This window comes from Periplaneta americana, chromosome 10 (assembly GCF_040183065.1).
Source record: "Periplaneta americana isolate PAMFEO1 chromosome 10, P.americana_PAMFEO1_priV1, whole genome shotgun sequence".
NCBI lineage: Eukaryota > Metazoa > Arthropoda > Insecta > Blattodea > Blattidae > Periplaneta > Periplaneta americana.
In genome coordinates, this window is record NC_091126.1 from 1,301,642 (window position 1) to 1,325,654 (window position 24,013).

Here is a 24,013-nt window from a genome sequence, read left to right on the forward strand (position 1 = left end):
CTTTTTTTTTTTTGCCAACATTCACGACACTAGCGCTCAAGCGGCAGGCAAGGCACTGGTCATAGGGTTGTTGATACAGCCAGCACGTGCTTTAAGGGTATGCGAGATGTTATAATAACGTTTTAATCATGCGTCGGAATAAAGGCAATGTGTGCAATGACGAAAATTGCAGTAACAACAAGTTTAAATCTCCGTTGTTTTCGTTCTTCAGATTCCCTAAAAACCAAGAGAAAATCATAACTCAGTCATAACCTATAATCCACGCTGTAGGTAGCCTACGTTTTGTGTTCTATAAAACATTTATTAGGTATCAGTTACCTAATGTCAGGAAGGAGAGTTAAAATAAAAACAAAGTAAATACCCGTTACAGTATATTATTGTTTTGCAGAGATCATATGTAAATGTGTAACCATTCCGATTTTGGATAATGTATCTACAGTTTTTAATGCAAGTAATTCCATAATTTTATTTTTTATTCGTGTTTTTTTCTTTATATTTTTCAAAATTTGAATGTTATATTGCATTCAAGTATGGATTATGCTGTTAATTTTTTCAAGAATTCATGGCGTATTATAATCCTTTTGCAAAATATTCACTTCTTGAATAAATCCAGACTGTGTCGATAAATTTCTGATGTGTTTGTGTAGATTCATGTGGCAGACGTATTAAGTTCTCAAGAAATAAAAGAGCCTTTTTAAATTTAATATAAAAAGCAATCTTTTCTGTAATAATTTGCATGAATGTTATTGGTTTTGATTTTACATTACCAGTGATTATTTGAGCCCTTCAGAGCAGAAGTGGTATAAGTCAAAATTAGGTAATGAGGTTTAAAGTAAAAATTCTGTAAAATACAGCGCAAAGTAGCAATTAATATATCCTTCGTGCTATTCACGGACTACTAATAGTTTAAATAAATTCAATATTAACTGCTACTTTGCGCTGTATTTTACAGAATGTTTACTTTAATCCTCATTACCCATTTTTGACTTACACCACTTCTGCTCTGAAAATAAAAATAGGCCTACATTTTCTGAGTTAATTGAAGTTACAATTTTTTCAACAAAGTTGTGTATTCATTTGTTCTCACCTACGTCATAATAACAGTAAGTGCATGTAAATTACGTATTATATAGGTAGGGTAAATTAAAATTAAGCTTATGTGTGAAAACTGGAAATGTAATGTAAAATGCGGTAAACTTTCCATAAAGATTTAAACCATAATATCAGCACTATTAGCGACTCAAAATAATAATAAAAAAATTGAAAAATTAATGAACTTCATAAACCAATGTCTTTCAAATTAAGGTTTAAATCTTCTCCTTTTCTATTTTTAAGTATACCTCAGCGGCCGAGTTTACCCCAATTTGCGATATGGAAATAGTTAATTTCTCAGGAAATAGGGAGAGGAGTTCACCACGCGATGTACCCTACGAGATATGCCCTACAATTTTGACTCTTCTCACAGGAAATATAGAGTTCCAATGGTTTATAAATATATTTAGGAATGAACTGAATTAACCGTCCACGTATAAACAATTATATTATTTGAAACCATGATACGTGATCATGATTCAGTTGTAAGGAGCAGAAAGAATTACGTTTATTCCCAGCTTCTGAAACTTGTAGATTAACTGCGTGTGAAATTCTTCCAGGATTCTAAAGTAGAATTAGTAAGAATCATATACACTTATTGTATAGCATAAAAATATAAAATAAATTACGCAAAACCCGTTTTCTAATGTGTTATCATATGTAGTGTGCACACTTTTAAATTGCCTGCCGCTAGAGGGCTGTCAAATGTTGGCATATTTTATACGTATGAGTTGCGTGACTGTATCTATAGACTGTGCTACAACGTCTTTGATGGTGAAGAAGAAGAAGAATTGTAAAAGGGAAATTTGACCTTGTACACTTGTGCGCATTTCTACTATTATTTTTAAGATGGCTGATAAAATGTTGGCGTAGACAACGTGGTTTATGGACTACTCACTTTGGATCTAGCAGCGCAAAAAGTAAAGTGACATATACGTACTTCACTTTCGTTGTGAAAACATTTTAATAATTCCTTAATTTTTATAGATCCTTTATAAAATAAGTTGTAATTTTAAGGTAAATTGAAGATGCAACGTGAGACTACTGCAAAATCTGTTGGTACCCTTTAAGAAATTATTTGTATATTGGAGTTAGCTTATTTTTTTATAATTGCTATTTTATTGTAGAGGTTATTTTTTTTTTTATCGTGTTAATGAAATATTATTTCCTTTGTGACTCCGACAGCTGTTTATGCAAGGAATTGTACAGCGACGTTATTATTCGGGCACTTCAGAATTCATTTAAATAACAGATGATTCAATAAGAAAGCTAGAAATTTTATTGCTGTTTTGCAAATTGAATCGCAGTGATGGATATGAATTGTTTCTTCATTTTCCACAAGATAACCAAGGAAGAAGTGGTCTTTGTCATTTGTCGCTAATGGGACTAGTCAGGATCTCTGTGTATCTAGATTAAACATTTCAAAGAATCTAATTTTAGGATTAGAATTAAAAGAAATAAATACTCCCTTACAAGGTATCATCCACGTTTGAGAATTTTCGAAAACATAAGTACATTTCTTCACTTAAAGGCAGACAAATTGATAACTTGGGAAATTTCAGTATAGGATAACTCAAGAATTCCCAAAGTTATTAAATTGCAATAAAAAATAACTAGGAAAATTAGGAAAGAAATAAGTTTATCGGAAAGTTAAGCAGCCATTCTTTTATAGTGGATGTGACATGTACATAGTTTTAGAAGCTAATTTTAGAAAATGTAAATAGATTTTTTTCGAGGTTTCATTCTCACGTCGTCACCTTGCGGTCTTTGTCAGACTCCATTTGAATTTTCATTATCGTTCTGAAGATTTTCATTCTGTCGGAAATTTTTTGCATTGCAACTGATGTGATAAACTGTCACTGTACCGTATTAATTATATCAATTACCACTTATTCACGTAATTCTGGAAAAAATGCACTGTACCTGCTTTAGAAAAAATATTATTTTCTTTGATGAAATCATAGAAATACACGCATGAAAACTCTGAATTGACTTTAATTTGAAGCAGTGCTTTTACCTTATTTATTTGGAGTGCATTCCTTCTAGGTGTTCAAATTATTTTCATTAAAACACACACACACACACACACACACACACACACACACACACACACACACACACACTACAGGTGCAGGAAGTTCTGGAAGACAGTACACGAATTCTAAAATTTTCTCAAAAGTCTTAAATTTCATTTTACATTCTTTTAAATTGTTGAAAACTTAAATACTTAGATTTACACCCTTCAGTTCTCTGCGTCTCTTTCTTCCCCGTCATACATCTCCATATTTTCTTCGAATTTCTGAAGCATAAGATTCACGAGCATGATCTCATCAAACAGTTTGTCAAAATTCATGGAAGCATTAAATTATAAACGAGTGAATTTATAAACTCAACTGATTTCTCGCCACTTCTCCAGTGTAATTCATAACCTGAATATATTTGAATCCAAGAAAATTGCTGAGCACCCTTTAAACTTCTCTCACTGCTTCGAGATTTGAAATGCACTAGTCATAAAAGTTCATAATATTTTCTTCGAAATCCTCTTCTTTCATTTCATATTCAGTGATCAATATCGCCAGTTTCTGTTTAGCTGTTTGGGGGATAAATTTATATTTTCTCCAGGAAATGAACTTCGTAATCTGTGAATGCAGTGCAAAACAGAGGCTATTGACATATACTGTGCAGTGCGTGCCATCTCTTGAATGGTGTAGGATATCAATTTCCTTTCTGAGTCCGAACAGAAAATACGGACTTCTTCTTCACTCTTTTATTTGTACCATATGGACACAGGTCTTAAAGTACAAACTCCAAAATACGGACATAGACTATTATTGCAACCCTAACCATAAGACACTTAAAGATGTTATTTGAAGCTTATGAAACAGACTTAGAGATGTTGCATAACAATGTAATGACCTTGAACTACACTTGAAAGTGACATGTTCAAAATTTTGACCTTGAATTTCTCAAACATGGTACAATTTTAAAATTATGGAAAAAAAAAATAATACTTCACATTTGTTAAATCGCTCAGAAATTTCCAGGCTGGAACACTACATAATTTCCAAGTAAATTAAATATTTTCTTCCTGCCTATAGTAATGAACAGTAGTAGCTAATAACATTATACAAATTTCTCCTAGCCTTGAAAAATATTGAATTATCTTAAAATAACAATATAAACTTTGGTAATGCTACAGAGGTCCAAATCATAGAAATAACTGGCAGTACCCATTATGTCATGACTGTGTTGTTATTCTAATCTTTGGTTGTGTTTGAGTTGAGAGGGTTCATCATCTTTCATATTTCAAGTTAGTTCAGAATGATTATTATTCTATGATAATTCATTAAAATTCAGATGACATTAATTCACCATCATGAGTCTTCATGTATTAGACCCCAGTGGCTCTGTTACGGTCTTGTGCCAGTGGTTTTTAGATTGTCCTAAATTTCTTCGTGCTCTTGAAACATAAGGTGTGTTTAGGCCATCTGGTATGATCCATCCTCTTGACATGCTCTTTCCATTGCAGTCTATATTGCTTTAGATCAGCGTTTCTCAAACTTTTTAGAAGTGGGGACCACTTTTTTAAGTCAGAACAGTTCTGCGGTCCACCTTACACGTGTTCCCTTCGAAAGAAAATTTATGATTTTTGTAGCATCTTTTAATACCAGTATACTTGTATTTTAAAACAGAATTAATTAATTAAAATTAATTTAATTCAATTAATTTTATATTATTAACTAATTAAGTTGATGTTATTAGAAGAAAATTCATTTTTGTTTTTTTAATAATTCAAGGCTATTAGAGTTTGGATAATTTTTAACTGATAATTTTTAACTTATTAACTAAACAAAATAAATAAATAAATGTTGGTACTGACATTAATGAGATGGATGCGCCTGCCAATTCTTGTACAATTGTTATATATTTGGATGTATGCTGGTAAGCTTAAGTCAGATACATTGAGTCGATCTTTGTACTTGGTTTTTATTAGAATTAGTGATGAAAACTCTTTCCTCACACAGATACAAAGCACCATTGTACAGTTCACTATATTCTCTTTTTACTTGTGACGAGGTCCACAAATTAACCATGCCTTCCGCTTGGAATTTCATTTTAAGTCTAATGTCATTCGAGAGTTCAATTAACTGTTCTCTTTCACTTAATGAAAGTTTGTTAGTTTCACGAACCCATGAAAATTCATCATATTTAAAAAACTTAAAATTGTTTAACGACACGTTAAAAGTGTTAAAATTTTTAAAAAAAGTTTATGCACCTTAGACGGTCCATTTCGACGCCGGTTCTGCATCATCTTCAGTGCCATATTTACTTGGAAAATAAGTTTCAAATTGTGACCTCAGAGTTTCAAAATGCGAACTTAGTATGTCACTGCATAATTCTTTTCCAATAACGAAATAATTTTGAACCAAAAAAGAGTCTAGGGCTGGGAATGATGGAAAAGTCCTCTGTTTTACGCAACTGACCCACAAACCAAATTTTCTCTCGAACCCGTATATTTTCTCATGCGCATTGAGAACAGTCAAAGAATTACCTTGTAGACAGAGATTTAGTTAGATTAGTTTTGAGAATACATCTGAATGCACTTGGCCACATGTCATCAGGGGAAGATGGCGAGAAACACCGCGTTCATAGTGCTTTAAATCCCTTTGTTGCTTTGTTGCTGAGAGTAGAGTGGGAAGTCGGTAGACGAGTAGGGTAAAATGTCAGTAGGTACTGGGAGAAAAAGTGAAAGGCAATTGACATGTGTCACTTTCAAACTCAGAGATTTTCAACTATAGTGTGATACGCAATTCGTTTGAATTTCATTTTTTCTTCTATCCTTTTCAAAGGACTGAATTTTATTTTTTCTTCTATCGTTTTCGAAGGACCAAAAGGGCAGACCTCGAGGACCACAGGTGGTCTGCGGACCATAGTTTGAGAAACGCTCTTTAGATAATTGACGGTAGGAACAATTTTAAGTTCTTTGAATGTCTTCAGTCTGACAGTGGTCAAGTAATGAACATCAGGTGCAGTTCTTTGCATGAATTGCATTTTGGCTGTTGTTAACCTGCCGGCCAGCCGCATCCTGCGTGGTTTTTGCCGAGTGCATAACCATTTCTCCGGAGCTTCTCCAATATATAACAGTACTAACAATAAATGTTGAATAATTTGTACTTACCATGCTCACAGTCGTTGCTGAAAATGGCCCCCGTTTGCTGCCACACACAATGGACATTTTCTGTTAAACGAATGAACAACACTCTGAAGTTCCAAATCGTTGATAGCTTGGATTTCTTCTTGTATATAGTCTTAGTTCATCTGTAGAATGAGAATTTTTGCTATAAACCCTACCTTTTAGAATTCCCCGTAAATAAAATTCACAGAGTGTTATATCTGGACTTTGTGGAGGCCACAAATTATTATTGATTAGTCTAGTACCGAAAATACACCTCAATTCCCTCATTGACATGGCAGCTGTATAAGCAGTGGTGGCATCTTGTTGGAAATAAACTGACAATCATTCCGCATAAGAACACTACGTTTTCTGCTTGATTTTCGATTCTTCACTCAGCCTGTTTCTTTAAATCTTTCTGTTTTGGTAGAAGGCACAGGTCTGTTTGGAAACTTTATTCGAAATTTTCGTCTTGTTTTCACACACGACTTTTTGCCTTTTATGTATTAATATTAAAAAGCCTATTTTTCACCATTTTCACTGGCAATACCATGTATTCCAGAACAAGCACTGTCATTTCATTAGAATATAAACTCACTAAATAGCAATACATTAATATCTGAAAAATTATTATAAAGAAGACATGTTACTAAGTTTGTCTAAATGCAACCCTCCCTTCTGTATTGGGTTAGTTTCTCTTACACAAATGTAATGAGAGTTTCTATAAAAACAAATATATTATCTGTAACTACTGTGCAAAGGTTCGTGAAAATCTGTTACACAAGAGAAGGGTTACTAATTTTTATGTGAATGCAACCCCTGTAATAAATGCTCCCTCTTACACAAATGTAATGAGAGTTTGTATGTTATGCAATAGAGCATGTAGCAGAAAGTTTGGAAAATTTTATTATTTTTCTTGTGGTATATGACATTTAAATCATTTTAACATATCTGATGATACTACTATCCCTTTCTTAACTACAAATGAGCACAAATGCTACTTAGGTGTAAATTTTTCTGACGTTTTGTATATTCGATTTCCTAACCATTTCAAATATCATTTTACCTTTTAGGTATGTTTCCAAATTATATGTAATATACTTTGTCAAATCTGGCAACCTTTTCATAAGGGAAGCTTAATTTATATTTATATATAAATAAATAAATACGTTATCTTTAACTACTGTACAGAATTGCATTAACATCTGTTAGATATGGAAGGTTACTAATTTCATCTAAATTCACCCGTATAATGGGGTAGTTTCTTTTACACAAATTTCATTATACAAGACAAATATGTTACCCCTGTAGCTACCATATGTTTGATGAAAATTTGTTAGAGTTGTTAATTTTGTCTAAATTCACCCTCTATAATGGGGTATTTTCTTTTACACAAACGTAATGAAAGTTTGTATACAAAACAAATATGCTACCTGTAACTACTATAAAAAGTTTCATAACAGTCTATTAGATAGTAGAAAAGTTATTCATTTTGTCCAGCTACATTTATGTTTTGGACCACTGTGCATTGATATCAGTCAATTTCATCGCCTGCAATATCTTCTGGTGGTAAAATTTTAATTACTTTTGGAATAAATTTGACAGGTGCGAGTCATCATTGCTCATTTTTGTAATCACATGCTGAAGCTTTCAATTGGTATATTGAGACCTCGGTTATTCAATGCATAAAATTTTCATGTTGTCAGTACAAGCAGTTGCTTCTCAGAGACATGTAGTTTGCCTGCAATGCGCAGAAAGATGAACTGCCTTTGACACACATTAGATGTTCTGCCTTAAAGATTTCATATGCGTCCTGCATAGTGATGGATATGAATCGTTTCTGAATATTTTCTTTCCTGAAAAATCCTTAATGGAGGTGACTGCCAATTTATATAATCTCGGAGGAATTCGTCAATTTGTTGTGCAGGATGTGTGTATCAGTTTTTCACTGGGTTTCATACTCATGGAAGATGTGTGCATCTCCAACCGCTGGCTTAATACTGAAACAACTTCTCATTGTTTTCAAGGACTCAAAGGCAACACTTTTGAAACATGCTTCACCTCTTGTCCTAGTTTTGTTTGCACTTATGTGCAGATGTTTGTGTCGCTTGAGTTGCTTCAGTGCTTGAAGATGGTACAGCTCCTTCACTCTGTTCTGCACTTCTCTTTTCTTTTTCAGTTCACGATGATTTTCAGATGAAGAGTCCACTGCAAGAATGACGGATGTCATTTGGAATACATTTTGCAGGAGAAGCAATTGAAAGTTTGAAATGCTTAGCGCTCAAAGCTTAACTGTGATTTTCCGATCATTACTGGACAATGACTATCAGTGTTAATGCCACATAACTCTGTATGTACATTCTATATGTCTTAAGCTATGCATTGACACTCTTGGTTCATTTTCGACAAGAAAGTGACATTCATCATTCTTGCAGTGGCTCTTCAGATAAGATTTAATTTTCTCACAGGGTAACCTCAGTTCAGAAGACCTCATTTTTCTTTTTCTTTCCTTCAGCCTTTCGCGTTGTTTTTGCTTGTAATTTTCATCTTTATTTTTTTCACTCCTGATATCTTTTAGAATGTTCTGCTGGAGTAAAAGCCATTCTGTATATTAAAACACTCTGTGTAAGTCTAAATAAGGATAGTCTGCAGTGCAGTGACAAACACCTAAATTATTCACGAACCATGCATCTGACATTGTGAGACTGAAGATCTAGATGTGGTATATACTTCGCACGAAAACATGACGACCTTCCCTCATCCCCTTCACCAGTTAACTGCAGGCACGCGCAAGGGATAAACCCTTAGCCGAGTTGCCAATTCTTGAAGTCATTGTGATTTGCGAACGTTTTTCAGACTGTGTTCCGTGAAACTGCGATTTTCAGAAAGACTATATTATCTTTGTAAATATACCTTAATTTATAATTACTAAAACAAAATTGGTATAAAAATGAACAAACTTATTTCAAAAACACTTTATACTTATATTTTCACTAACATGTTTTGCCTAAATAAACAAAAAAATGCAGACTTCTATAATAAGTGTTAAATTCTCATGTTATTGAAGTTCCAGAATTTTATACTTAATTAAGAATGTTGCGCCGGTAAAATTTTCTGAAACTGTGATCATTGAATAGTTATAGAATTTATAGTACAAAAGAGTAAAGTTAGATTTTATCAGCTTCGCCTTGGGTGATAATTTCCGCGAACGCATAAAATCTGTTTACTCTAGTATGCTATACAATATTTTATTCATTACTAGTATGTAAATTTAATTTTAAATTGTAGGGCTTTTCTTTGTACTGTGTTGTTGGCGAAGAAGTTCATATATATTCATTTTACTATTGCTAATATGTTGGTTGTCATGTAGAGTGATTTAAAAACATTTAATTCACTGTTGTAAGTTAGAAAACTTTTAAGCACTGCTGTGAATAATGTCATTATTTAGGTTGCTAAGGACGGTGTTGCTGTTGGCGATATCTCTTTCGCGTGCTGTTCACATACTGTTCGGCGAAGTAAATCACGTATAAAATCGTCTATCTTACCGAATTCTGTTTTAATTTGTTTATTTTCTCTTTAGTTGGTGAACCGTAATTCTTAATTTCTATGCCCATATATCCATCTCCACCGGTTGCGTCCGATGTTAAGTGATTAAGATTTATACTTATTAAACTGCCTGAACTTTCGATTGCTTTATGGATAGAATTTCTAACGTTAGACACAATTTTAACACTTTGTTTTCTTAGCTACGCTCCTCTGCAAATAAGATATTCTGTTTTCTTCGACGGTGTTATTTGTTGTTTTTGTCGTGATGGTCCTGGATCTTCAGGTGTATCAGAAGGCCTGGCTGCGGATCATCTGCTCCAACACTCATTAATCATGGCCGGAATAAATTAGACATATTGAAGCGCACAACGGTATAAAACAACACGTCGACAAAGACACTGAGAATGGGTGAAACCCAACAGGTAGAGGCAATGCCTGCTAGATTTGGCAATGCTGGGATCTATTGTATTTCTGCCACGTGGCTAGGGGTTGAGTAGAGGATGGGGGGTTTATGAGAGATTACCAATTCCAAGAAGAGAGGCCGTCATGTTTCCGAGCCAAGTATAACACACCCCTATTTTCATCATCCTTTGTTCTGGTCCTTATAAGTATTTTAACTCTGTGTCACTATGGTGAGATGTTTGTGAGAGGTATGAACAGTATAAAAAAGTCGTAAATCAGTTACTATTTACAGGTAGTTGATTCTTCTCATAAATATTTCTCTTACACATGTGTACGACTGAAAGTTTGGCTATTTGTTGTATAGACTCAAAAACAAAATTTGGGCCACCTGAATTTTTCCCAGTTATAACATACTGAGCATGCTCAGTAGGCCCAAATTTTGTTTCTGAGTCTGTACAACCTTACAAAATAGTCATATGTATGTATGACAACTCTGCTTATTGGTGTTATCTTTGACAGTGTTTGGAGGTGCTAAATTGAAATGAACAATGGTTAAATTGATTTAGTTTTCTCCTTCCGCATTACTAGGAATTCAAAACTACTGCATATTGCATCACGTCAGTATTGTTTTTTCTATTTATAACTGGAAGTTCTAATAACGAAAATATTAAAGTAGTCCTCATGGAAAGATAAATTGGCAGTCTAATTTCTCTGCAATCAAAGTTAAACCACGAAGTTGTGGTCATATTTTCCTATTGATTTTCAATCTGTATTTACAGCTTCTTTCTATGCTTGATGAAATTTTAATCTTGATAAAAGGACTCTTCCTATTAAAGTTATTTCTGTAGAACAATGATAATATAATGAAATAAAGATGATAAATAATTACTTTCAAGAGTGACAATGTCAATCTACACCAGGCCTGAGCACTAATACCTCAGTCGAGTCACTGCAGATTTTCCCTTAACTCTCCACTGTGAGTAGACAGGAAGGTAAGCATTGCCCAGTGACGAATTTTATAAGGCAGACATTATAGCTTTAACGAACTTCCGGCCCTCTCTGGTTGCCAGATATCAATCACTGATGCACAGTACTGTGCATTTGTTTATAAAGCAGTGTAAGCGAAAAAGACATGGACATTTCCCTGTTGTGCCCAAGGCTGAGCTACATGGCATTTCATATGAAATGATTGTCTACACCTCATGGTGTATTGGCTAAAATACGGGTTGAGAGATATTCAAATTCCATGAGGATAAAACATTTTAATAAGTTAATTTTTTGTCTTCCATTCACAAAGTTATGAAAATAAAATTGATAGAAAATTTCAGTAATTATTTTCAAGTAACATAGCCTTTTCATACACTTTTAAATTTTAATTTATTTGTCCACCTCTTGGAGTAATGGTAGGCATTTCTGACTGCAAAACTAGTGGGCCCAGGATCGAATCCTGGTTGGGAAAATTTGACTGATTGAGATTTTTTCTGGTGTTTTTCCCTCAACCTAATAAAAGCAAATGCTGGGTAACTTTCGGCAATGGACCCTGGGTTCATTTTTCCGTTATCACCATATTCATCCATTGTCCCTGGTTCTTCACCATTATCACCAAAGTGCTTGACCCCAGACTCATTTCACTGGCATTACCATCTTTATTTCATTCAGATGCTAAAGGGCCTGAGAAGTTGATACACCATCGTAAAGTAACCGACAAAAAATCACCGAAAATTAGGCAGAAGCATAAATGGTCACACATCAATATATGTGGAATTCAATTCTTTTATTTGATATTCCATCATTGAAGTTGTTATAATATTAAAATTCTGGAATAATTCAAGTTGGACAAAATGCAGAATAGATTATGAGTTTCATTGGAAGAAAAACACATTTTAGCTGGGCTCTGTAAATTACTAGTCTATTGAATTTACGACGAATTTATTTAACTCCATTTTAAATATTTTGACAGGACTTCCTTTATGGGATGCACCTCGTGATGTATTGGCTAAGGTACTATACTATTCCCGTGTGTATTTTCGATGTTCTAACTCCATTAGGATCAAAATAAATATATAATGAATAATGTTTTGTTTTTCATTCATAAAGTTATAAAAATTATTTAAACAAAGAAGTTTACATATAAGGGTATAAAGGAATTTAAGAATGGCTATCAGGCAAGGGAAAAAATGATCAAGGATAAGAATGGTGACTTGCTTGCAGACTCCCATTCAATCCTGAACAGATGGAAAAACTATTTTGGGCAACTACTAAATGTACAGTTCCCCTAAAAAAAGAATGAGACTCTTGGTCGTCGGAAGTTAAAGTTCTACAGTGCAGTTCACTCGATATCGACATAGCCAAGAAGGCATCTGGTCGTGCATGCTTAGGCCTATGTCCGTCCTACTCCAAAGTGCACACCAGTACATAATGTTATCAGTTGTCGGCCTATTTTTGGTGTAGGTCTCATTTTACGTCCTTAATTGTTTACCTTTCATGAAAGATTGAAATGTACCGTATTACACGAAAGTCATTTGCCAAAGTGCAAAAACAATATTAATTTTGAAATGACAAATGTACACATACGACAAAGACAGAAAGGAACATTGTAAGGACCACGACAAGGACAAAGATCATAACCATGGTAACATACAAGAAACATGACAATCATCACGACAGGGATTATGCCACGAAATAGACCACTATAAGGATTAAAAGGCCCAGGACCACGAAAAGGACTATTAGAAAGACAATGATTATGATAAGGACCATGATAATATACTATGACAAGAAACACGACAAACACCAAGACAAGGATTACGTTAAATACCAGGACATGGTCCATGACAAAAACAACAAATACCTAATAAGGACCATCACAAAAGCAGCAAGGAGGACGATAAGGACTATTACAATGCCAACAATGACCACTATAAAGACAACAAAGATCATGATAAGGGACATATCAAAAACAACAAGGACCACTGCAAAAATAATAAGGATCACGATAAGGGCCATGACAAGGAAAACAAGAACCAATATAAGAAACCCGATATGGATAAAGACAAGGTCCACGATAATAATTAAGAAATAGACCACGATAAGGACAAGGTCCATGATAAGGGTTATGACAGGAACCATGATAAGAACCAAGACAATGTTAAAGATCATAACAAAGACAAAAAAATACCACGATAAGGACCACAAAGAAGACAAGGATTATGATAAACATCACAAAGACAACAGTGACCACGATAAGGACAGTGGCAAAAACAAGGATCATTATAAGATGTTTTATTTAACGATGCTTGCGCCACCGGTGTACCGGAATTTTGTCCCGCAGGAGTTCTTTTACATGCCAGTAAATCTACTGACGTGAGCCTGTAGCGTTTAAGCACACTTAAATATCATCGATCAGGATCGAACCGCAACCTCTGACATAGAAGGCCAGCACTATACCAACTACGCCAACCAGGTCGACTCATTATAAGATCTACGGCAACGATCACGATAAGGACCATGACATGGACCACGGAATAATCACCATAAGGACTTCGTCAAAGACAAGGATGATGTTAAGACCCATGACAACAAAATAAGGACAAGGATCACAATAAGAATCACGACATGGGCCACGACAAACACTAAGATAGGGATCATGATGAAGACCATGACAAACACTGCAATAAGGTTCATAAAGACCAAGCCAGCGATAAGGACTATGTGAAGGAGAATACGGACCACTATAAGAATTATGATAAAGATAAAGACGAGGACTACGATAAGGATCACGACATGGTCCACTACACGCACTACAAGGATCAGGATAAGAACCATAACATGAATCACTTTAAGGACCGCAACACTGACTACGATAAGGATCACAAGGACTACGATAAGGACTAAGACCATGACAAAGCCAAGGAGAAAGATAGGGGCTATTACAATAACAAAGACCAAGACAAAGACAACAATGATCACGAAAAAAATCATGACAAAGAGAATGAGGATCACGATAAGGACTATGCCAGAGACAAGGACCAATGTAAGAAGCGTCACATGGACGAAGACGAGAACCACGATAAGAATCGCGACATGGACCACGATAAGAACCATGATAAAGACAGAGAGAACAATAAGGGCTATTATAATGACAACTAGAACCACGACAAAGACAATAATGTTAACTATAAAAAAACATGACAAAGGCAACAATTATCATGGTAAGGATCATTCTAGAGACAACTAGGACCAATATAACGACGCTACATGGACAAAAACAGGGACAACTATAAGAATCACAATATAGACCAAGATAAGGACCAAGGCCACGATAGGGACCATGACAAAAACAAGATCGAAAAAGGCCATTCAGTGGAAACAAGCACTGTGATAAGGATCCCAACAAAGTAGAAAATAACTACAACAGAGACACAATGCCCATGATAAAGTCCATGGCAAAAACATCAAGGACCTCGATAGGGACAAAGACCACTATAAATATCATGTCATGGACCACAACATGCAACACGACAGTGATCGCAATAAGACACCATGGCATGGGCAACAATAATGACCAGGACAAGCACTACGACAAAGAAACAACGACCATTACAAGACCACGACATGGACGAACGCACTAGAATAACGACCACAGTAAGGATAAGGACATGCATCATGATACGGATAACAATCAGGACGACATGGACACAACAAGGACCATGACAAGCATTACGACAAGCACAAGGCCACGATTAGAACCATGACAAAGAAAACAAGGACCATGATTAGGACTACAACAAAGGCAACAAGACGACGATAAGAATCACGAGAAAAACGACAAGGACTACGATAATGATGACGACATGGACAACAGAAAGCACCACGACAAGGATTACAATAACGACTACTATATGGTTCACGACTAGAAATACGAAAGAACCACGATAAGTACCATGACAAATACAATAAGAATTGTTAAAAGGACTACAACAAGGACAAGGACCAGAATAAGGATCACGAAGAAGACAGCCACTTAACGCCACAATTTCACAACATAGTTCGAGTCACTAAATATCATTGCTTCTCTACCGAATGGCAAATGCTTGCTGTGGGATCAAAATTCTAGACTGCTGCTAATGTCACTGTCTTGTCTCAGTAGCTCATATGCGTACAGTAGTGTGTCGGTTCCACTGTATAACCGAAACGTCTCGTGTGTTTTTTTAACGTCTTACGGTCTTACTAATAAAAACTCTATATACAGACATTTAACTGTCTTATACTTATACAATGAGTAGCTCGTTTATAAGTCGTGTGTAAATTCCTTACTAATAATCACTACATACGTCGTGTATAACAGTATAACTGTTACACAGCTACGTCATAGTTTCGTCATTACTTCGTTACGAAAGGTAATAGAATATCTGAGGTTCTCTACTGGATCCGGTAGAGCACTCTAGTGTGGCGTGTTAAATATCGATAGTACAACTGGCTCTAATCGATTACCACACTACATTTTGGCCAAAGAGTACAAGCTACAGCAATATTATTCTAATAATTCTATGATCTTTGGTTTGTTCTTCTGTGGTTACAAGGTAAACATCATCATAAAATGACAGTCAATACGAACAGCTGTTAAAGGGGCGGCCATTTTTTCCCTATATACAACGCTTAAACAAGGGGTTTCGTGTATATAACTACTGCAAAGCAATTCCCATTGCATAGTTACAGCCTGTTTATACGTCCATAGCTTATTCACGGTTTATTAGTAACGTTTTCTGTCTCAACTCTGCATAAGTCTCTTATAAAAACTATACACGGTTTATTAGTAAGACTGTTATAATATATAGTACATAAATATTATGGACAACTTAGACATTCAAGATTTTGCAAAAGATACTGCAATTCGTTATTTAACAGATGCATTTCATAAGTAGTATTAATATATCTAATTAGTGAATAACTGCAACAGTTTTTTCATTCAATCATAACATGAATAAAATTGAATGCACATTAAATTAAACACATTGCAAACACGTATATAAAATAGTTAAAATCAACTGAAGCAGTGAGAATGAAATAGCCCAAAGCCACACTTTTAACAAAAATTGTTTTGTACGAGTGCATTTCTTACACATATGGGAAAGCTACTAATAAAATATTGTAAAATTACTCAACAAATGACATAAGCCTAAGGACTCTAAACCTTTGGGAAAGTTTGTCTGTGTGGCTTAGGAATATTTTTAAAATTTCTTTCTAATTGTTTTTAATATATATGCATTTACACTGTAAACACGCACTCACACACACATACACACACGCATTCTCTCTATCTCTCTCCCCTCTCTGCCCTCTCCTCTCTCTCCCCCTCTCGCTCTCTCTCCCCCCTTCCTATCTCTCCTCTTTCTCCATCCCTCTCTCTCTCCCGCCCCTCTCTCCCTCCCCTCGCTCCCCTCTCTCCACTCTCTCCTCGCTCCTCCCCTCCCCTTCCACCTCCCCTTCCCTCCCCCTCCTCTCTCTCTCTCTGCTTGTCCATTTGCAACCACAATGTCATAATAAATAATGATGAAGTCATTGCATAATACATTCATGAACCTGATGTTAATTACTAACGTAATCATGAAAGAGACAGGAGCAATTATGTATATTTTCTTTCTCTCTTTAAAACTTAACAAAAAAGGACAAAAAGCACTAGGTTGTGTTCAAATGCAGGACCTTATGAGTACCAGACTGTAATGCTACCATTACGCTATAAAGCAATACACAGAATATTTTAATTATAACTGTAGGTATCAGTCAACGTGGTTCAACAACATGTAACATCGCCTGTCTCCGAATTGTAGCGAAGAGATCCGAAGGGAGCTTTGCTTCTAGAGAGCGGCCACTTTTACTTTTGACAACTGTACACTTGGTCAAAATGAAAGTGGCTGGTCTCTTGAGCAGCAACAATTTCCTGAGTCCCTTCAGGTGAGTGCACAGTTCACTGCGCCACTTTAGTTAACTCTGTAATACAAGGAGCTATTTTGGGCTACCTCCACAGCATGCTTTGAGTCTCCATAGAGAATGTTTTGTTTTGTACTTTTTTTATTTTTTACAACTTCCTTTAGTGTAATATAATCAAATAATTTTTCTTATGTTAATTCATGTTACTTACAGATAATTACAAATTTGGTGAAAATTTGTGGTTATAATTCCAGGAAATCAATATATTTTATCTACAGAATTATGATTTTTCTTCTTGTTTACAATTACTGTGTTTAGGCCCTGATGATCACTGATTTAGATTAGTATAATAATCTTATTCCCTGTAGCACAACTTGCAAATTAATTTTTGCCAATTGTTTAACCATCAGCATATTTACTGAATGTTCCTTAGGCAATAGAGTGCAAAGCAGCAGGTATTAATAAAATAATTAACACAGCATTTTAATATGAAAGGCCCTAATTGTCGTCTCTAGTGTTATTTCCATCTAGCGTCAAAAGTTTCGAATAACACGAAAAAGAATAATAAAGGGAAAAAGTATTCTTATGGCTGGTTTGTCCAAGTATTGTTAGAAGACTTAACGACTGTTAAACCTTCAACAATTTGTTAAATACAGTTTTTCCATTTGTTCAACACAAGTTTGGCTTAACAGGTTCTTAACCATTTGTTAACTTTAAATGTAGGATTTCAGGCCGTTAACTCATTTAACAAACAGTTAAACATGGCGGATAACACCACAGCTGTTCAGACAAAAGTTGTGAAAATAACATGTTACGTTTCTCTTTGAGGAATGTTTAGAGTAAGGACCGGTTTCACCAAGCTTCAGTAAATCAGTTCAAATGAAACATTAACTAGCACTGTCTCCGCAGACTTCAAGCCCAGCAGCTATATGTGCCTCGTCGCGCTAATCACGTCATGACTCTCCGGTGGAGCAGTCAGTAGCGAGTTGGCATGCCATTCCAGGGGCCCGTGTTCGATTCTTGGCGGGAACAATTTTTTTATTAACGTAACTAATTTTTATACATGTTACCTTTCTTCATTTTTTTAAATTTTCTGTAGTGGAACGAATTATTTCACAACTCTGGCTTCACTAGGAGAATTTAAAAAACTTTTGGGAGATCAATTTTCTTCCCGAAATAAAACTAAGATAAACAAACAAATTAAAGAAAAATAAAAGAAATACACACGTGGATCTAATACATTGTCCACATGCCACCAGCGTCTATCACTGCCTGGCATTTTCAGGGCATTGAGTCCACCAGATCGCGGAAATAGTTCTGATCCTTAGCGAAATCTTCTCAGGTAGCCAGAACTTGATCCCAGAACTGATCTGGATTTTGAGGTGGGATGTCTCGATATTTTTCAATCCTCCTCTTTTTTCATGCTTTTCCGTGAACCGTATTTGAACGTTTATGGCGGTGTGCGCGGGGTGATTATCTTGCTGGAAAATTAAATTTCCATCGGAAAGAAAACGATTATAAATTCCAAGAATCCAGCTCTTTCGCTTCTGTTTTAAAGCCAGTGCAAACATATCTTTTCGCTAGCTATAATATAATTCTAATAAATGAAATTTAATATACCAATTAAGTTTTTTTATGTTTCATATGCACATTATGTATTAATTTACTAATATTTCTTAGGTACCGGTATGTAGTTATAATAGGCTAATCACTTTCATGTCTTAAAATAAAACTCAGTTGTATGTTACCTAGTTGACTAGTTTCAACTTTGTCTCAGCCGTTTTTATGATATTCTAACCTATGATCAGTTTCTTCTAAAATTTTGAGTACCGGTATCACGATCTTCGTGACGTGGTATCTTTTGTGAATTTTTGTGTCATTCAAATTTTCAAAATGATCGGTTTTTAAATTGTTAACATTATCTCCATTTGACTCTTAATTTTCGAGCAGTTCCAGATATAACAATTCTGCGTCGAAAAGTTCCGCCATTTTATATTGCAACTAATGAATAATTAAAAATTTAAAGACTGAAATTTCTATCACTAAATTTAATGATAGTTTTACTGGTTCGTTAGGCTAAAGATGCTTGGTGAGATATAAAAATGATTTAATGAACCAGTAAATACATTAATGAATCATTAAAACCTTAATGAAGCTTTGTGAAACCTGCCATAAGACTGGTAATATACAATTTAAAAGATATTTTGGAATATTAATATACGGAAGATAATCTTTATAAGTCAACTGATTATCATACTGACGCTTATTTCGATGCTTAGCTATTATCCATTTAATATTGAGGAAATGTGCGATCTCAACGTGGCAAGAAATTGAAGTCAGATTTGAATATCCTACAAACAGAAATAAGCCACTTGTTCCAATTCACCAGCTACTATTAACTCTAGATTCTATGTTACTGGCTCTTCAACTATAGCCGATGTCAATAGTACTGAATTCTCCTCGGGGTTTTGTGTACACTTGACTACATACACATTCGTGTAATTATTGTCACCTAGTGGTCATAATACTGAGATTTTTCTAAACAGAAATTCATATTTAGCATTATAAAATATAACCATACTTATAATAATAATTATTATTCAATAGTAGTCAATGCAACTTTCATTTATCAACTCTCTGTACTGTATGAATCATGGCTACTGTAACAGGTTACGATTTTATACATGTTTCATGACTTACTCTACAGTACAGAATTTAAATAATAATATCAGCCAATAAGAAGTTGTCTTACATATGCAAAATCATTACCAACTGCTGTTGAGTAGTTAGAATAATATTAACGACAGTTAAAGTTAAGTGTTGGTTATTTTAAACAAAATTGTGTTGGAAAAATGGAAAACATCTTAACAAAACGTTAAAAATAAACCAGCTGTTAATTTAACATTTGTTAAGCCAAATTAAACATTACTTGGAAAAACTGGCCATAAGAAAAAAAATGACGAAAGCCTGTTATATTTTCACTGATGCATTTAAAAGGCAACAAAAAAAAAGTTCAGTAACTCCACGAAGATTTAAACTTATAACCTCACAAGCTATTAGCTAACACTATACGAACTACACTAATGGCCAGATTTACGGGGCAGGCGTACACAAACTTCCTGGAAAACACCATACCTCATGTTTTAGAAGACACTCCACCGATCAATCGTCAACACTTTCACTACTTGCATGATGGCGCTCCTGCACACTTCATTCGTACGGCTCGCCGGTACTTGGATCAAAGGTTTCCTGATCGATGGATAGGTAGAGGTGGCCCAATTGCTTGGCCTCCACGCTCACCTGATCTGAACCCTCTGGATTTCTACTTGTGGGGCCATTTAAAATCATTGGTTTATTCGTCTCCAGTGCCTGATTTGGAATCCCTTTGGAATCGAATTGTGGCATGTTCTGAGGACATATGCAATACTCCTGGAGTTTGGGATCGTGTTCGCAGGTCAATGAGACATCGATGTGAGGCCTGTATTCAAGCAGGAGGTGGGCATTTTGAACATCTTCTGTAATGACAACGACCTGCGGAAAGAAAAATGTTCCGGTGAATTTCAATGTTGTGAAGGCCATAACTCGGAAATGAAGCATTTCCGGACACATGTTGTAATGAACTATTTTCATTGTCTACATGTGGGAAATACATACCTGAAATTATGCCCCGTATTTTTGAAATACCCTGTATATTAACAGTGAGAAGTTGAATTTAAATAGGCCTTTGATTTCAAATACAAAGGACTATTACTCATATACAGTTTTTTTAAATGAAGTTTGACAGTTTTTAAGGTGCCAGAGTGACTGGCATAACTCTGTCGGCTAAGGCGCTTGCTGCCGATGCAAAGTTGAGGTCGGGCGCGGGTTCGATTCCTGCTTGGCCTGATTATCTGGTTGGGTTTTTTCCGAGGTTTTCCGTAAGGCAAATGTCAGGTAATCTATGGCGAATCCTCGGCCTCATTTCGCCAAATATCTCACTACCACCAATTCCATCGACTCTAAATAACCTCTTAGTTAATACAGCGTCGTTAAATAACCAAGTAAATGAAAAAAGATGCCAGATATTTGTAGAAAATGTTTTTCAGTTTCCCTCTCATTTTAGTACGTGTGACTTTTCATGTGATATTGTATGCTCTTACACTAGCCTACATTTGTCAGATGTCCCATAGTGGATTCACATAGAAGGAAACACTCCTAGTATTTAATGAAATTCGTTTTACTCATTTGTTAATTTATTATTATTATTATTATTATTATTATTATTATTATTATTATTATTATTATAGGATAATATAAAAGTGGTTTTGAGGGAGGTGGGATATGATGGTAGACTGGATTAATCTTGCTCAGGATAAAGACTGATAACGGGCTTATATGAGGGTGGCAATGAACCTTCGGGTTCCTCAAAAACCATTTCTAACTACTACTGCTGCTGCTGCTGCTGCTGCTACTCCTACTACTACTACTACTACTACTACTACTCCTGCTGCTGCTGCTGCTGCTGCTGCTCCTGCTCCTGCTCCTGCTCCTACTACTACTACTACTACTACTACTACTACTACTACTACTACTACTACTACTACTACTGCTGCTGCTGCTGCTGCTGCTGCTGCTACTCCTACTACTATTACTACTGCTGCTGCTGCTGCTGCTGCTGCTGCTGCTGCTCCTCCTCCTCGGGCTGATTTATCTGGTTGGGTTTTTTCCGAGGTTTCCTGCAACCGCAGGGCGAATGTCAGGTAATCTGTGGTGAATCTTCGGCCTTATCTAGCCAAATACCATCTTGCTATCCTCAGTCCCATTGACGCTAAATAACCTAGTATTTGATACAGCGTCATTAAATAACCAAATAAAAATAATATTATGATTGCTGCTGCTGTTGTTAATTTACAGTTATAATATTTGCCTAATTTTGTGCTAGATTTATGGTAAACATATAAGGACTTGTAACTATCATTTTCAGTGTTTGGGCCCCATGTAATGGAGGAGGAGGTGTTACAGAACTTGGAGCCAAAATCGGATATAGTTGCGCAACAACATGTAAGTTTATTACAATTAGAATTTTAAGGTCCTGTCAGAGTTCATAGAATATTTATGTCAAGCTTACAGTAGCGAAATTTTAAAAAGGAGTACCCTTTTTAAGGGAATTTCACGTGAAGTTTGACCAAATCATGTTTTATGTCCAATAAAATTGTATGTTATTTTCGGATCAAAAATATATAATAACTTATCTAGGATTGGGAGGGTTGAAATTGAGTCTGGTGAAGAGAAGACAATCTCATATTAATAAAGAGTATTGTAGAAAGGTATTTTAAAATTAATTCGTGAATTTCATTCTGTGTATAGGCCTCCCCACACCAACGCGAAATATTCGCAGCCGTGGCGGCGACGAATATTTCGCGTATACAGCGGCAACGAAATTCGCACGTTACCCCACACCGACGCGAAATATTCGCAGCGCTGACAGACACCAAATTTCGCGTATGCAGAGGAATATCATGTCGTAGTTCCTATGATAGTCAATCAATGGCAATGTTATTTTTATGATTGGCAGGTCAATGTCTGAGGAAAGCATGGAACAAATTTTGAAATCAAAATTGTTTTTAAAACGCGGGGGAAAAAGATACTAATTTGGAAGTGATCTGTTCAAAATAGACATTTAGACCTTCAGAAGTCGTTAGCGGTAAACTTTTTTATTTTTCACGTTACATGGGGGGTCAAAGCGAATGAAATGTTGAGAAAGAATGGAAATTACTTTTAAAAGTTGCCGCTATTCAAAATCTTTACTGGTTTTCAAGTTATGGTGAGTTAAAGAAAAGAATATTTTTTACTTGGCGAAGAACTCAAGACAACCTCATGTCTGCTAATACAGAAATCTTTGCTCTGATTTCAAATCCGCTTACAAAATACTTCCATCGCTTAAATTGTTTTAATTACTTGTATGTGTTTTGAAATTTAACAATAAATATTAAAATAAATACAATTAAAATATAAATAATGCAATTAAAAATAAATGTAATCACAATATTAAAATAAATGTAGTTACAATATGAAAATAAATGTAACTGAAATATTAGAATACATTTAATTAAATTATTAAAAGAAAAGAATCAAAATGGCGAACGATGATACCTAGTATTTAGCCTTAGATGTTGTGCTTGCGGTTGCAAATGTTGTCAAAGAACTTAGAGCTCTGGAGGAGAGAACACATAGAAAAAAGAAAGAAGTGCAGGTGAGAAAGTGAAGTCCACATAGAAAAATACAAAAGTGCATCAGAAACAAGAAGTTAAAGATTATCTGAATATCTGAAAAGATAAATTACCTGTGAAACGAATATTCAGAGAATCCCTCATAACATGAATTACCATCCCAGGATGTATAAATAATTCAAAACAGTGAAATGAAATAAAAGATCCTTTATTGGTAATATATCTTTTATTCCTACACAGAGAGATGACATTGGAAGATTCTCGGTCATTTAGCAATTTTCTAGGAATTGATGAGAGTACGTTCAACAAACTCCTAACACGATATAAATCATTTTAGTGTCGTGAAATCAATACATTCACATTGGAAAACAATTATGTATTATATTTTAATTGTACGCGTTTCTATTATAATGTAATATAATACGTCTAAACCCCCTCAATAACATATTTTTCATGTTTTTTTTATCATTAGATAGAAAAAGAAAACCATACTGAATTTTATTAAACTTTTTAGCAAACTGATACTCCCTTGAATGTATAATGGCTACATTCACTAAAATGCGCTCTCAACCCAAAAAGTATCATAAAATTCGTACAGTATTTGCAGTTCTAAATATATGATCGTGCAAAAAAACTGATACTCCCTTGAATGTATAATGGC

At 35.0% G+C, this 24,013-nt stretch overlaps 1 protein-coding gene across 4 annotated transcripts in view; it reads left to right on the forward strand.

Moving 5' to 3' along the window:
• Window positions 1–1,877: 1,877 nt before the first annotated feature.
• LOC138707373 (exportin-T-like) overlaps window positions 1,878–24,013 on the forward strand; it is a 222,958-nt gene continuing 200,822 nt past the window's right edge. For 2 of the 4 annotated variants that reach the window (XM_069836688.1, XM_069836689.1), the window contains exons 1-2: window positions 1,878–2,012; window positions 22,107–22,183. In XM_069836688.1, the coding sequence (XP_069692789.1) occupies window position 2,012; window positions 22,107–22,183 (78 nt within the window). In that variant the 5' untranslated portion in view covers window positions 1,878–2,011. Of the gene's footprint in view, window positions 2,110–22,106; window positions 22,184–24,013 lie in introns of all 4 variants that reach the window. The other 2 variants (XM_069836690.1, XM_069836691.1) reach the window with 2 other exon arrangements.